The sequence below is a fragment of the Symphalangus syndactylus genome, chromosome 17 (genome assembly GCF_028878055.3).
Source record: "Symphalangus syndactylus isolate Jambi chromosome 17, NHGRI_mSymSyn1-v2.1_pri, whole genome shotgun sequence".
In the NCBI taxonomy this organism is placed as follows: Eukaryota; Metazoa; Chordata; class Mammalia; order Primates; family Hylobatidae; genus Symphalangus; species Symphalangus syndactylus.
Window position 1 is genome coordinate 20,051,660 of NC_072439.2, and position 16,820 is coordinate 20,068,479.

A 16,820-nucleotide genomic window follows, 5' to 3' on the forward strand; every position below is an offset into this window, starting at 1 on the left:
ACACAAGCGAGCAAGCCCCTCCCTTCTTGTAAGAGAGTGCTGAGCACGTAGTCTCCTCCTATTCCTAATCCTCCCACCAAAGAAAGAGGCACAGAGTTCATTACTTAGTGGGGCCAGCTGTGATCGGCCAATTGCCAGCTGCCTTAAAAAGGAAGACCAGTGATGCCAGGATGGAGTGAAACCCAAGAGGAAGTGCCATCATGAGGAATCAATGAGAGATCTGTGAAGACAGAGGGCTGGGTGGGAGCCCAGAAGGATGAAACCTGGAAGATCAGTATCTCCCGTGAGGGAAATAACAATGGAGCCAGGTTCTAAGTCAGCATCTAGGCCAGACTGGCAACCGGAGCCACACCAGAGGCCTATAACCCAGCCAGAACCTGGGCCAGAAAAGACACCCATAGCCCAGCCAGAATCGAAGACTCTGCAGGGATCCAATACCCAACGGGAGCCTGCTTCAAACCAAAGACCCCTCACCCAGCAGGAGACCCCTGCACAACATGATGCTGAATCCCAGAAGGAACCTAGAGCCCAACAAAAATCTGCTTCACAAGAGGAATTTCTTGCCCCACAGAAGCCTGCACCACAGCAATCACCTCACATCCAAAGGGTGCTGCTCACTCAACAGGAAGCTGCCTCCCAGCAGGCACCTGGGCTAGGAAAAGAATCTACAACTCAACAAGAGCCAGCATTGAGACAAAGACATGTAGCCCAGACAGGGCCTGGGCCAGGAGAGCCACCTCCAGCTCAACAAGAAGCTGAATCAACACCTGCGGCCCAGGCTAAACCTGGAGCCAAAAGGGAGCCATCTGCCCCGACTGAATCTACGTCCCAAGAGACACCTGAACAGTCAGACAAGCAAACAACTCCAGTCCAGGGAGCCAAATCCAAGCAGGGATCTTTGACAGAGCTGGGATTTCTAACAAAACTGCAGGAACTATCCATACAGCGATCAGCCCTAGAGTGGAAGGCACTTTCTGAGTGGGTCACAGATTCCGAGTCAGAATCAGATGTGGGATCATCTTCAGACACAGATTCTCCAGCCACGACGGGTGGAATGGTGGCCCAGGGAGTGAAGCTAGGCTTCAAAAGAAAATCTGATTATAAAGTGATGTCAGGACACGGTGGGACGTCGCTACATGAGAAAACCAGTGCCCGAAATCACAGACACTACCAGGATACAGGTGAGTTTGAATCTGGAGGAATTGAAGCCTCTCAGAGCCAGTCATTTACTTAAGAAATACTAAAAACTTAACGGTGTTAAGTTTTCTGGTCATCCTTCAACAATCCTGAGATAAAGATCAACATCCCCAGTATTTAAAAAAAAAAAAAAAAAAAAAAAAAAAAAAAAAAAAAGCTGGGCGCAATGGCTCACGCCTGTAATCCCACCACTTTGGGAGGCCGAGGCAGGTGGATTGCTTGAAGCCAGGAGTTCAAGACCAGCCTAGCCAAGATGGTGAAACACCGTCTCTACTAAAAATACAAAAGTTAGCCAGGCTTGGTGGCAGGTGCCTGTAATCCCAGCTACTCGGGAGGCTGAGGCACAGAATCGCTTGAACCCGGGAGGCAGAGGTTGTAATGAGCTGAGATCGCGCCACTGCACTCCAGCCTGGGCGACAGAGTAAGACTCCATCTCAAAAAAGGAAAAAAACGAAGTCTCACTCTATCGCCCAGGCTGGGGTGCACTAGCATGATCATGGCTCACTGCAGCCTCAAACTCCTGGGCTCAAGCGATCCTCCTACCTCAGCCTCCCGAGTAGCTGGGACTACGAGTGCACCACCATGCCCCGCTAATTTTTACATTTTCCGTAGAGACGTGGCCTCGCTATGTTGCCCAGGCTGGTCTCGAACTCCTGGCCCCAAGCAAGCTCCCACCTCAGCCTCCCAAAGTGCTGAGATTACAGGCATGAGCCACCGAGCACCTGGCCAACATCCTCATTTTATAAATGAGGACATGAGGCAGAAAAATAAAGAAGTAAAGGTTCTTGCACAGGGCCATGCAGTTAGGAAGTGGCGAAGTCAGGATTTGAAGCCAGGGTCTTTCTCCCCTGGACTAGGCTGCCTCCCTACAGAGGATTTGGGGAAAATCAAATCCCAGAGTGGGAAGGCACTCTGGGCTAGGGACCAGGAGACCAGGAAAGCGGCCCTCTTACCAGTGTTCATTCATCCATCCACAGAAACTGACCGAGCACCAGCTCTGGGGCAGACACGGGCGTAAGTCCCAGCAATACAATACAAAGATGGTACCTTACCCTTCTGGAGTTTCCAGGCAGGCTAGGCAGAACATCGGGGCATCAACAGTCTCTCAGTTTACTAGGTCTGTCCTCTTCTGCCAGGAAGACACCTGCTCCCTGCCAGGCTGCCTCCATAGGGGACTCAGTCCAGCCAGGCGGAATGGCCTTGAGGCTTGTGTTCTCAGCAAGGAGGAGCCAGGAGGGAGGTGCGGGAGCCGCCAAGGTCTCAGGCAAGGTCAGGGACTGACGGCAGGAAAGTTGGGGGAGCAGCATCAGAGGATAATGGGCCCAAGGCTCTGGGCTCACCGCAGGCACTCCCTCGCCTTCTTCGCCTCTTCCCGGGGCCCAGTGCTGCCCCCTGCCTGCTTCACAGGAGCCCCAGGAAGTTCCGATCTTCCTTCTCTAGGCTCAAAACCCCTGCCATGGAGAAGGGGGGAGTGCAAGTTTTATCTACGGAACTGGAGGTTATTTGTTGAAGTCCCCTGATGTGGGAGGAAAAAGCAACGCAGTCCTAATCCTGAGGCTGAGAGCATCTGTGAGGCCCTGGTCCAGAGAGCAGGCAATGGCGGCCCCACCGCCCAGAGGCCAGTCTGTCTCCTTTCTCCCATAGCTGATAAGAGGGTAACGCGTTTCTCAGCGCCGGGACTGGTGGGTATGCTTTGAGAGGGAAGGAGGAGGGGTGGCAGGCAAAGACTGGGATCGAGGCCTGCTCTCCTCAGTGCTGAGGATAGAAAGCTGTTTCTCCAGGCCTCCAGAGCACAGTCTCAAAGGATGCCCGCCCCACACCACCGCGGCGGGCGAAGTTGCCTCTCAGGCCGTCCAGAAGCAGTTGGCTGTGTGCGTGTGCGCAAGCCTCGAGCCTCCTCTGTTTCCCGCCATTTCTCAGGCATGCGTCGTTCCCTCTACCTCAGCTCTTGGGCCAGCCCTCGGCCTGAAGCTAGTGCGCAGGCGCCGAGCGTTCTCCTACCACCATCCCCCACCCCCATTAGCGGGAGCATGGATTAGGGGGCGGAGACAGAGGGAGAACGATACCCCAGGAAAAGCGCAATAGGAGAACTAGGAGACAGGAGAGGGAAGGCGGGGCTCCCTCCTCCAACGGCTCTCAGGCACAGCCACGCCTCCAGCGCTGGCGCCCCGCCTCGTCTTTGAGTTGGCAGAGGACCTGGCCCGCCCCCACCCCAGGCAGAGGCTCAGAGGCGCCCCACTTTTCCCCTTCAAAAGGCGGGCCGAGCCGCGTTCTAGGGGATCCCTCCCTGGGAAGGTGAGTGGGATGGCGAGACTAAGCCAGCACATGGGAGGCTTCCCAGCACGTGGGAAGATCGGGACTTCCCTGCTGGGGTGCTCCCCGCGGGGCTCCGCACTAGTCCTGCCCGAAGGACGCTTTTCGTTGCCCCAAGGGTTGCCTTTTTGTTGGCCGCGAGCCCTTTAATGCGCAATAGCGGGCGGAGCCAGACCTTAAATTCTGGCGGTTGGGGGCGGAGCACGGCAGCGGAGGGAGACCAGGATTGGTTAGGGAGCTGGACCCAGAGAAGAGCAAGCTCGGGATTGGGTAATAGGGGGGCCCGACGGTAGTGTATAGCGAGGATTGGCCCTCCGGGCAGGGCCTCGCGGCTGGAATTGGCCCCCGCGCGAGGACCGCGGGGAATTGATGGAGTTGGCCGGGGAAACGGAGCCCGCCGAGGCCGCTATGGCCCCGGCCTCGAAGAATGCCAAAGAGGGCTCGAGGAGCCGCGGTCGCCGGCGGTGGCGAAAAGGCAAGGCCAAAGGTGAGCGCCCGGAGACCGGCAGCAGCCCGGAAGGAACCTCGTACATCCTGCGGGGCAGTGGGGACAGCGTGGACTGGCCCACTGCCACAGGGAGTTGGGGGGGTCCGCGGACTGGCCCATTGCCGCTTGCGGGGACAACGGGATGATCCATTGTGAGAAGGGGGTGATGTGAGAGCCGAGAGGCCCACCCTGGTACAGGGACTAGCTGACGCCCGGATCGGCTTGGGAGCAGAGTCCGGAATGCGACCTTCGTGGACCAGAGTTCCCGCTCGGATTCCGTATTCGCTGTGTGACCAAGGGCAACGGCTGCCCTCAGTGTTTCCCACCTGGGGAATGGTTCAAGCGCCGATATTCAGGGCTCCAGCGCTCTTGAGAGGATAAGGGGGAAGGAGGTTAGCAGGTGTTACTCAAAGAGGAAGTCTAGGGGTGAGTCAAGGAGAGGTAGGAGGAAGGGGTACCCATAGTGGAGAGTGCAGCGGGGCCAGTAAAGCTCATCGCAGTCCCGGCCTCCCACCCGGCAAATCAGTCCATCCATCCATCCATCCATTCACTGTCAGTCCACCTGCTTCAGCCGGCTCCACTGGGGCCTAGCCCTGACCCCTACCCTTTCCAGGACAACGGGCCCTGGCTTGGCTTCAGACCTCCACACCTGCCTCAGGAAAAGGGAAGGCCTGATTTCTCTAGGGTGTCACATTATTTTCAGGTCTCAAAAGGCGGAACAAAGGCTGACAGACCACCAGAAATGCTGCAAGCTTCAGGCAGAGGCAGGTCCTCAGTTATAAGGATTTATCAATCAGCATAGGGACCTGTGGGAAGTTCCCATGCAGGAAGGAAACTAACACCACCCCTCAGCCCCAGGGACCCCAAACTCATTGCTTCCCCTGCCGTAGAACACATCATTAGCCCAGAATAGACCTGGAGTTGGCTCCAGACACACGCAGGCTCAGACAGGCTCAGAGGGCAGACAGACTGGAGCCCAAGGGCACTCGCTGTCACAGCAAGATACTGAGCCTCACACCAGTATAGCATACCCAGAGGCAGTACAGACTGTAGTTAAGAAATGTGGATGTCAGAGATCTGGTTCCTCAGGCTGCGAGCTGTGATGTGCTGGGCAGGAGACTCCCTCTTTCCCTGCCTCAGCTTTCTGAGCTCTAAAATGGGTATGATGATAGGAGTACCTCCTTTTGTGAGGTTAGAATGAGTGTAGAGCGTTTGGCACAGGCACACAGCAAACCCTTAGGAGAAGTGAAGGTTATTGTTACTGTTAGTCCCCACTAGACAGTGAATATCCTAAAAGCAGGGCTGTATCTGCTCTGTTTACCCTGTATTTCCAGAGCCTGGTATGCCAGGCAAATAGGCACTCAAATATTTATTGGATTAATAAGTGAAGGAATGTGTGAACTGTAACAGAGATCATAATAATCACGCTTCCCTTAGGGTTGTCATGAGGAGTCAGAATCCAGTTGGGCAGGGCTCCCTGCAGAATGAGCCATTCACAAAGGCTCATTCCTGCAAACTCCAAGATTTGCCTGTCATTTCCTGAAGCCCCGCCCTCGTGCCAGGCTTTAGATAAATTAATCAGACCTCACTCCTGCCTCAAGGGCATCTGGGCTGGCCGGAGCAATCCTCGTCATCAGTTTCATCTTGCCAGTAACTGGATGAGGCTATTGTCCTTATGATCACCCCATTTCCCAGGTGACGACACTGGGGCTCTGAGGGACCAAGGCCGCCTGGGCTTCCTTACTTGGCCAGTGAGGGCAAAGAGATGGCTGCCTCAGCCTCCTCGGGGCAGGGAGTTTGTGGGCCCACAACTGCTGTGGGCCCAAACTTGATTCTGGGCCCAAGAGGTTCCAGTCACACAGATTCATTCAGCAGACATTCACTGAACACTGAGCTGTGCCAGGCCTGGGCTCTCAGTAGCAAAAAGGACAGATTCACAGTTGAGCTGGGGACACAGATATTACTCAGATAAGACTATGATTGTAAACTGTGATAAATACAACAGAGAAAAATACCCTGGGAAGATAGAATTGGGAGGCTTCCCAAGGAGGCGATATTGGACCCAAGATGGACAGGCATTAAGTGCTGTGCAGAGGGCAGGCACGGGAACAAAGAGGACAGGATGGAGAAAGACCCGAGGCTTGAGGAAACACTGAGTTACAGTGCAGAGGGAGCTCAGCCAGGGCCAGGAGGAAGAGGAAACAGGGCAGGCAGTTTAAGAGAGGAGGATGGTAGCTGGGTACAGTGACTCACACCTGTAATCCTGGCACTTTGGGAGGCCAAGGTGGGAGGATCCCTTGAGTCCAGGAGTTTGAGGCCAGTGTGGGCAACATAGTGAGACCCCGTCTCTACCAAAAATACAAACATTAGCCAGGCATGGTGGGGTGTACCTCTAGTCCCAGCTACTTGGGAGGCTGAGGTGGGAGGATCAATTGAGCCCAGGAGGTTGAGGCTGCAGTGAGCTGTGATCACACCACTCTACTCCAGCCTGGGCAACAATGAGACTTTGTCTCAAAAAGAGAGAGAGAGAGGAGGGTGCTACCTGGCTTGGGAGGCCAGGTCCAGGATTGGGGGCTTTATCCTGAAAGCGAGGGAGAGGGTGTGGAAGGGTTGGAAGTGTGTGAAGGATTTGTGTGCTAAAAAGATCCTGTGGCTGCTATGTGGACAACAAATCAAAGAGAACAAAATCAGAAATATATAAAGATCTGTCACAGTCACCCAGATAATGATGCTACAGCCTGGACCAGAGAGGAGGCAGTGGAGGTGGGGAGAAGGGCCAGGTTCTAGAGGCCTTTAGTAGGCAGAGTGGGCAGGACTAGGGGATGGAATACATGGGAGTTGGGGGGTGGGGAGGTGGCCAGGATGATATCCTGGGTTCCAGCTTGAGCAAATGGGGAGAGGTTTGTTCTCAACACATACACGGAGACCAAGACACGCACAAGCATGTATATCCATTCATACATAAACAAACACGCCCACACAAGCTCACAGGCCAAGAGAACCAGAGACGCAGATACATTCACAGGCATACAAACATTCATACCTTCAAAGGTACCAGTGCCGACGGACACAGGCCAGGACACACGCCAGCCATGACACATACCTGCAGAGGTACATATGTACACGTGAACCCCAGACACACTCACACCTGACCAGAAAGCATATACTTTGAAGCACAGACAGAGGGAGAAGCACACAGAAACAGCAGAGATCAGCAGCGCTGCCCTGGAGCTGCCCCCTGCTGGCCGTGTGACCCCAGGGGGTTATGTCACCTTTCTGTGCCTCACTTTTGTCATCTGCCAAAAGGGATGATAATGGTCCCTCCCTCATGGGTTGTGGGGCAGGTGACATGAGTCACTTCACATAAAACACATAAAGAGGCCGGGCGCGGTGGCTCACGCTTGTAATCCCAGCACTTTGGGAGGCCGAGGCGGGCGGATCACGAGGTCGGGAGATCGAGACCGCGGTGAAACCTCGTCTCTACTAAAAAATACAAAAAAAAATTAGCCGGGCGTGGTGGCGGGCGCCTGTAGTTCCAGCTACTCGGAGAGGCTGAGGCAGGAGAATGGCGTGAACCCGGGAGGCGGAGCTTGCAGTGAGCCGAGATTGCGCCACTGCACTCCAGCCTGGGTGACAGAGCGAGACTCCGTCTCAAGAAAAAAAACAAAAAAAACCAAAAAAAACACATAAAGAAATCTCATCACCTCCTTTGAGAATGAAAAAAAAAAAAAAAGAAAAGAAATCCCAGCACTTTGGGAGACCGAGGTAGGAGGATTGCTTGAGCACAGGAGTTCAAGACCAGTCTAGGCAACATAGCTAGACTCGATCCCTATTTTTAAATTAAACACACACACACACACACACAGAGAAAGAGACCAGGCACACAGAGGCTGTTGGTGCAATGTTTGCTCTTTTATGCAGACACTCTCGGGGATCCAGCCGCTCATTGTCCCCGCCTACATCTGATTCCAGGCTTCCTGGCTTCACAAGCCTTTGCTTCCTCCCGGGCCCCACACCTGGCCCTTCCTCCATCCCCCATCCACCCCCACACCACTTCCTTCCCCACCACCCTCCTTACCCCTGCTCAGTCCCCAGGGTCGGATTCAGCTGTCCAGAAACTCTTTAGGGCAAAGAAAGGTCCAGTGCCCAGTCAGTGGGACACCCCCCAAAGCTAAATCCCCTCTGCCCTACCTCTGCCCTAGTCCTTACCCACAGCCCCAGTGGGCCTGCCCCTGCCCCAGTGCCCTCTGCCAGGGATTCCTGGCGAGTTTCTGGCAACCTTAGCATCCCTTCCTGCCAGCTCCACCCAGCCCAGTCCTCAGGGAGCCGCCTGGAACAGGACAAAGGGCAGAGCTCTGGAGTCCCTAGGGCCTGGGTCCAGCCCCTTCCCCACTCCTTTGTGCAGTCACTTGTTTTGTCGGAAATGTCCCCTCTCCTCATCTTTTTATTTATTTATTTTTTGAGACAGAGTTTCTCTCTTGTTGCCTGGGCTGGAGTGCAATGGCGCAATCTTGGCTCACCACAACCTCTGCCTCCCAGGTTCAAGTGATTCTCCCGCCTCAGCCTCCCGAGTAGCTGGGACTACAGGCATGCGCCACCATGCCCAGCTAATTTTGTATTTTTAGTAGAGACAGGGTTTCTCCACGTTGGCCAGGCTGGTCTCGAACTCCCGGCTTCAGATGATCCACCCGCCTCAGCCTCCCAAAGTGCTGGGATTACAGGTGTGAGCCACCACGCCCGGCCCCCACTCCTCATCTTAAAAGATCCCTACCGGCATGGATGCTACCACTTTACCAAGGGGCGACAGTGCACCAGGCACTGCCCAAAGGCTGAATAAAACAGGCAAAAGTCCCTGCCCTCAGGGAGTTTACAGTCCAGTAGGGGAATCAGAAAGCAAACAATAAAAATTCAGGCATGATATTTGGGGTTCAGTTCCAGACCACTTGATAAAGCGAGTCACACAAATTTGTTGGTTTCCCAGTGCATAAAAAAGTTATGTTTACACTATCCTATAGTCTATTAAAGTGTACAACAGCATATGTCTAAAAATACTATGTACATATTTTAATTTTTTTTTCTATAGAGACGGAATCTCACTATGTTGCCCAGGCTAGTCTCGAACTCCTAGCCTCAAGTGAGCCTCCTGCCTTGACCTCCCAAAGTGCCAGGATTACAAGCATGAGCTACCACACCTGGCCCCTTACTATGCTAATGATCATCTCAGCCTTCAGCAAATCCTCATCTTTTTGCTGGTGGAGGGTCTTGCCCAAGTGGTGGTGGCTGCTGACTTACGAAGGTGGTGATTGTGGAAGGTGGCTGTAGCAGTTTCTTAAAATAAGGTAACAATGAAGTTTTCTGCTTCGATTAACTCACAAAACAGTTCCCTGTAACATGTGATGCTGTTTGATACCATTTGGCCCACAGTAGAACTTTCAAAATTGGGGTCAGGCCAGGCACGGTGGCTCACGCCTATAATCCCAGCACTTTGGGAGGCCAAGGTGGGAAAATCACCCAAGGTCAGGAGTTTGAGGCCAGCCTGGCCAACATGGTAAAACCCCGTCTTTACTAAAAATACTAAAATTAGCCAGGCGTGGTGGCAAGCACCTGTAGTCCCAGCTACTCAGGAGGCTGAGGCAGGAGAATCACTTAAACTTGGGAGGCAGAGGTTGCAGTGAGCTGAGATCGCACCATTGCACTCCAGCCTGGGCAACAAGAGGGAAACTTGTCTCAAAAAAAAAAAAAAAAAAAATGGGGGTCAGTCCTGTCAAAGCCTGCTGGTGCTTTATCAGCCAAGTCTATGTTATAGTCTAAATCCTTTGTTGCCATTGTTCCTGCTATCAAATGTATTTCTTTTTTTTTGTAGAGGGGGAGGGTCTCACTATCTTACCCAGGTTGATCTCAAACTGGCCTCAAGCTATCTTCCTGCCTCGGCCTCCCAAAGTGCTGCAATTACAAGTATGAGCCACTGCACCCAGCCTACAAAATGTATTTCTAAATGTATTTCTATTTTTTTATTATTTAATAAGACTTACAGCTGGGCATGGTGGCACATGCCTGTAATCCCAGCTATTCAAGAGGCTGAGGCAGGATGATCACTTGAGGTCCAGTGTTCAAGACCAGCCTAGGCAACACAGCCCTGTCTCTTAAAAAATTAGCCAGATGCAGTGATTCTCACCTGTAATCCCAGCTACTCAAGAGGCCAAGGCAGGAGGATCTCTTCAGGCCTAGAATTCAAAACCAGCCTAGGCAACATAGCAAGACTCTGTCTCTAAAAACCTGGAAAAAAAATGAACCAGGCATGGTGGTGCCCTCAGGAGGCTGAAGTAGGAGGATCACTTGAGCCCAAAAGTTCAAGGCTGCAGTGAGGTATGATCACGCCACTGCACTCCAGCCAGGCGACACAGCAAGAATCCATCTCTAAAACTAAAAATTTAAAAAATAATAATAACAAATAATAAGACTTAAAAGTTGAAATTGGCCTGGCGCAGTGGAGCTCGCCTGTAATCCCAGCACTTTGGGAGGCCGAGGCAGGTGGATCACAAGGTCAGGAGATCAAGACCATCCTAGCTAACATGGTGAAACCCCGTCTCTACTAAAAATACAAAAAATTAGCCAGGCGTGGTGGCGAGCGCCTGTAGTCCCAGCTACTCAGGAGGCTGAGGCAGGAGAATGTCGTGAACCCAGGAGGTGGAGCTTGCAGTGAGCTGAGATAGCACCACTGCACTCCAGCCTAGGCGACAGAGCGAGACTCCGTCTCAAGAAAATATAATAATAATAACAAATAATAAGACTTAAAAGTCGAAATTACTCCTTGGCTGGTGGGCTGCAGAACAGATGATGTGTTAGCGGGCATGAAAACAACATTAATCTACTCCACCAGGGCCCTTTGGTAACCACGTGCATTGTCATTGAGAAATATTTTGTTTTTTTCTGTGCAGTCCGTCTCAACAGTGGGCTTGAAATATTCAGTAAACCATGCTATAAACAGACGTGCTGTCATCCAGGCTTTGTTCCATTTAAGAGCATAGGCAGAGTACATTTGGCGTAATCCTGAGGGCCCTAGCATTGCTGGAATGATAAATGAACACTGGCATCAACTGAGTCACCAGCTGCATTAGCCCCTAACAAGGGGGTCAGCCTGGCCTTGAAGCTTTGGTGCCCAGGCACTGACCTCCCCTCCAGCTAGAAAAGTCCTAGATGGCGTCTTCTTCCAATACGTGGTGGTTTTATCTACACTGAAAATATGTTGCTTAATGTAGCCGTCTTCATCAATGATCTTAGCTAGATCTTCTGCATAACCTGCTGCGGCTCCTCCAGCAGCGCTTGCTACATCACCTTGCACTTTTTTTTTTTTTTTGAGACAAAGTTTCACTCTTGTTGCTCAGGCTGGAGTGCAATAGCGGGATCTCGGGATCTCGGCTCACCTCAACCTCCGCCTCCCAGGTTCAAGTGATTCTCCTGCCTCAGCCTCCCAAGTAGCTGGGATTACAGGCATGCGCCACCATGCCCAGCTTCTTTTTTGTATTTTAAGTTGAGATGGGGTTTCTCCATGTTGGTCAGGCTGGTCTCAAACTCCCAACCTCAGGTGATCCACCTGCCTCAGCCTCCCAAAGTGCTGGGATTACAGGCGTGAGCCACGGTGCCCAGCCATCACCCTGCACTTTTATGTTACAGAGATGCCTTCTTTCCTTAAACCTCATGAATCCACCTCTGCCAGCTTCCAACCTTTTTTCTGCAGCTTCCTCACCTCTCTCACCCTTCAAAGAATTGAAGAGGGATAGGGCTTTGCTTGGGATTAGGCTTTGGCTTAAGGAAATGTGGCTGGTTTGACCTTCTATCCAGACCACTCAAACTTTGTCCATATCCACAATAAGCCTAGTTCACTTTCTTTTTTTTTTTTTTTTTTTTTCAGACCGAGTCTCACTCTGTCACCCAGGCTGGAGTGCAGTGGCGTGATCTCGGCTCACTGCAAGCTCCACCTCCCAGGTTCACACCATTCTCCTGCCTCAGCCTCCCTAGTAGCTGGGACTACAGGCGCCCGCCACCACGCCCGGCTGATTTTTTGTATTTTTAGTAGAGCTGGGGTTTCACCATGTTAGCCAGGATGGTCCCGATCTCCTGATCTCATGATCCGCCCACCTCGGCCTCCCAAAGTGCTGGGATTACAGGCATGAGCCACCGTGCCCGGCCAAGGTTGGTTCACTTTCTTATCATTCATGTGTTCACTGGAGTAGCACTTTTAATTACTTTCATGAATTTTTCCTTTGCATTCACAGCTTAGCTAACTGGCAGAAGAGGCCTAGTTTTTAGCCCGTTTCAGCACTGGACATGCCTTCCTCACGAAGCTTAATCACTTCTAGCTTTTGATTTAAAGTGAGAGACATAAGACTCTTCTTTCACTTGAACACTTCGAGGTCATTGTAGGGTTGTTAATTGGCCTGATTTCTATTTTATTTTATTCTATTTTTCATTTCATTTCACTTATTTGAGACAGACTGTTGCTCTGTTGCCCAGCCTGGAGTATAATGGTGTGATCTTGGCTCACTACAACCTCCACCTCCCGGGTTCAAGCGATTCTCCTGCCTCAGCCTCCCAAGTAGCTGGGATTACAAGCACACACCACCATGCCTGGCTGATTTTTTATTTTTAGTAGAGATGGGGTTGGGGTTTCACCAGTCTCAATCTCCTGACCTCAAGTGATCCACCTGCCTCAGCCTCCCAAAGTGCTGGGATTACAGGCGTTAGCCACCGTGCCCGGCCTCAATATTGTATGTCTTAGGGAATGTGGAGGCTCAAGAAGAGAGATGGGGGAAATGGCTGGTCAGTGGAGCAGTCAGAATACACACAGCATTAATTGGTAAAGTTCGCCCTCTTACATGGACATGGTTGGTGGTGCCCCCAATTACAACAGTTAACACCAGAGATCATTGATCACAGTTCATCATAACAAATATAATAATAATGAAAAAGTGTGAAACACTGTGAAAATTACCAGAATGTGACACAGAGACACGAAGTGAGCACCTGCTGTCAGAAAAATGGTGCCAACAGACTTGTTTGACACAGGGTTGCCACAAACCTTCAATTTGTAAAAAATGCAGTATGTGCGAGGCACAGTGAAGCAAGGTATTCCTGTAGTAAACTGTATAGTATGCTAGATGGTGACAAGTGCCGCAGAGAAAAATCACCCAATACACCATCTCAGGAAGGCCGAGTGAGCCCACAAAGCAAACCACATGCAGAACATGCCGGCCATGGCCCCACTTATAAATTCTGTCTCCCACCCTGAGCCGGCAGAACGGCCAAGTGCAGTTTCCAGATGAGGAAAGCAGACTCATCCAGGGTCGCCAGCAAGTGCTTGGGCCATCTTTCTTTCCTTTTCTTCTTTTCTTTCTTTCTTCCTTCCTTCCTTCCTTCCTTCCTTCCTTCCTTCCTTCCTTCCTTCCTTCTTTCTTTCTTTCCTTTCTTTCCTTCCCCAGGTACAGTGGCGTGATCTCGGCTCACTGCAACCTCCGCCTCCTGGGTTCAAGTGATTCTCCTGTCTCAGCCTCCCAATGGACTACAGGCATCCACCACCATACCGCTAATTTTTGTATTTTTAGTAGAGATGGGGTTTCACCATGTTGGCCAGGATGGTCTCGATCTCCTGACCTCGTGATCCACCCACCTCGGCCTCCCAACGTGCTGGGATTATAGGCATGAGCCACCGTGCCTGGCCCACATCGTCCCATTTTCACAGCTGCAAGCCTAACACTGCCTCCTGAGGCCTCTGTCTATCCATCTGTCTGCCAGCCCTGGGGAGGGGCCATCCTCTCCTGAGCTAACTAGCCCCTCTGCCCTCACTCTGCCTCTTCATGCCTTCCTTCCTGCTTCAGATATCCACTGAGCACCTGCTATGTGCCAGGTCCCATGATAGGCCCCAGGGCCACCTGGGGGATGACAGTCCGGGACAGAAGACTCACTTCCGGCCAAGCAAATGACCCTGAGGCCTCAGAGCCCCTCAGTCACACAGGCCCCTTCCAAGGCCCTAATCTGTTTTGTTTTGTTTTGTTTTGTTTTAAGACAGTCTAGCTCTGTCACCCAGGCTGGAGTGCAGTGGCACGATCTTGGCTCAGTGCAAGCTCCGCCTCTCAGGTTCACGCCATTCTCCTGCCTCCGCCTCCCGAGTAACTGGGACTACAGATGCCTGCCACCACGCCTGGCTAAATTTTTTGTATTTTTAGTAGAGACGGGGTTTCACCGTGTTAGCCAGGATGGTCTCGATCTGCTGACCTCATGATCCGCCCGTCTTGGCCTCCCAAAATGCTGGGATTACGGGCGTGAGCCACCGCACCTGGCCCAAGGCCCTAATCTTGTATTTGTAATTCTGTATTTCTTCTTCCTAAAGGGCCACACCCCTGTACCTTATAAGTTTCATGGCTCCATAAAACCTAGTACTGTCCTGGGGGAGATGAACAAACATGTAAACAAATTATAAAGTGTCAAATGGCAGGATGGTACAGAACTAAGTATCATGGCAGAAAATAATGGGGGCGTGCATATCTTAGATGGGGAGAAGCAACTGGGGAGTACCTCTTGGAAGTGACAAGCTGAGGCCAGACAAGGAATCTGTGGAATGACACGGGTGAATGACATGGGTGAAGCATCTCTCTGAGCCTCTGTTTCCCTATGTGTGAGGTGGGGATGACAGTCACAGCAGGGTGGGCTGAGAGGGGTAAGTGGCAGATCCAGGGTACCCAGTGTGGTCACACCACCCAGTAGGACCAGCAGGCAGCTCAGGCTGCTAGCTGAGCCTGGCACTGCCCTTAATCGGCTTTTGTCCTTCCAGGAGGGACAGGCAGGGCTGGCTACCTCCTCTCTCCCCCCAACAGCTGGGGCTGGCTGTGCCAGGGCCAGACTAGGAGGCGGGAGCTGAGATCACTGGGCCTTTGGCTCCCTGAGTCCTCTCTGGGGACAGAGAGGGCAGCCTGGCTGGGTGAGAGGGGACGGTTTGTTCAGGACTGGGGCTGGGACTCCTGGGTCCTAAAGGATGAAGGGGCTGGGGACCTGGACTCCTGGGTCTGAGGGAGGAGGGGCTGTGGGTGTGGACTCCTGGGTTCTAAGGCAGAGGAGCCTGTAACAGGACTACCAGTTGAGCTGAGTCTGGGAGCAGGTGGGGGGCAGGGCAGGGAGCTGAGCCCTCTACTCCGTTTACAGCACGTGGTCCTCACTGATCTTTCTGGGTGGGAGGTGGCTTGTGCGGCTACACCCTGGGCAGGCCAGCCCCGCCCCCGGGTTTATTGCCCCAGGCTGCTACTGGCACAAGCCACAGACCAGCAGTCCCAGCCCAGGGAAGCTCGGAAGATGCCTAGGAGGGGTGAGTGTCCAGCCAGCTGAGAGACAGGAATGGCCGCTGCCAGGCCCCAGGACCTAGAAGGGAAAGGAAATACCTTCTTCTAGGGGAACAGGCAAGGTGCTGGGCTTTGGGAGGGAAGTCCCTGGAGCAGATGGTAGCATTCCACCAAGGGCAGCTTGTTCAGGACCTGGGTGACAGGGCATCCAAGAAACAGGGCGGCCTGAATGGCTGGGAAAGGATCTCAGAAGGAAGATCCTTGGGGACCGGGAAGTGTGGAGAGTCAGACGTAGTCCAGGGCGAGTTTTGAGATGTGGCTTCCAGAGTCCTAGCGGGGAGCCCCACATAAGTGGAGCTGTGGACCCAGAGAGCTGGGTTTACAAAAGCTCTGCCACTTGCAATGCAACTTTAACCTCTTCACTTAAAACCTAATCCTCAGTTTCCTCTCCTGTAAAATAGGGATGCTGGCAATAATAGAGATTTGAACCCAGGTAGTGTGGGTCCCAGAGGGTTAGCACGCTAAAGCAGCAAACACACAGAAAGCTCTCAGCACGGGACCTGCACGGATATGCTCAAGGTCGACACCAGTGATGAGTATCACTGTTCCAGGCAAGAGAGCAGGGCTGGCCATGCAACCCAGGACCAGTGGACAAGCCTGAAGGCCAGGGGACCCCGCTGGGGGAGAAGCAAGACTGAGTTTTGGGGATCTCACAGAGAAACAGGGAGGGAACTGGGATTTGGAGGGGGTTCCACAGCCAGACTTGAAGGACGAGGAATGACTCTTCAGTGAAGTCTAGAATTGTGAATTCCTGAGTTCAAGGAGAGCTGCACTTGGGGACCAGGGTCCCGAGAGATGGGAATGGCAGGGCTGGGGCTGAACTCTCCCAAATGTTGTTGGAGGGGAAGGGCCTGTGGGTAGCACTTGGGGCCTAAGAAGGAAAGATGGGATGAGGGACCCGGACTCCTGGGTCCTGAGAATGGGGACCAACTGGAGGTCTAGACTTCTTGGAATCTAGGAGAAGGAGTCTTGGGCCCCAGGAGAGTTCATGGAGACAGGTGACTGGACTCTTGGGTTCCTGGAAGGAAGAAAGAAGGACCGGCAGCCTCCTGGATCATAGGAGAGATGAATGAGTTAGGGAAGCAGAGTCGTGTGGGCTCAGGGAATGTCTGGATTCAGGAGGCCAGGGCAGCAAGTTTCTGAGTCCCAAAGAGGTGATAGCAGGGGCTCCTGGGTCCTGAAGAAGAAGGGTTTGGGGCTTGGACTCCTGGATCTGAGGGAGGAGGGAGCTGAGGGCCCAAACTCCTGGCTCTTGAGGAGGGACAAAGGCACTGGGAACTGGGGCCCCAAACTTCTGATTCCTAGAGACAAGAGGGTGACCTCTTATGTCTAAGGGAGGAGGAACCTGGGGTCCTGGGCCCCTGGAACTGAAAGAAGACAGCACTGAGGTCTGAAGGAGGAGCGGGTAAGCTATGGTCCAGACTCCTGGGCCC

The 16,820-nt window shown here is 52.8% G+C and overlaps 1 protein-coding gene across 10 annotated transcripts in view; it reads left to right on the forward strand.

Annotated features, from left to right (window-relative positions):
- Positions 1-16,820, forward strand: part of LIPE (lipase E, hormone sensitive type) — a 26,059-nt gene continuing 9,239 nt past the window's right edge. For 2 of the 10 annotated variants that reach the window (XM_063620887.1, XM_063620889.1), the window contains exon 1: positions 3,847-3,997. In XM_063620887.1, the coding sequence (XP_063476957.1) occupies positions 3,880-3,997 (118 nt within the window). In that variant the 5' untranslated portion in view covers positions 3,847-3,879. Of the gene's footprint in view, positions 1,182-3,388; positions 3,998-14,886; positions 15,354-15,394; positions 16,793-16,820 lie in introns of those variants that run through there. The other 8 variants (XM_055250297.2, XM_055250291.2, XM_055250292.2 and 5 more) reach the window with 8 other exon arrangements.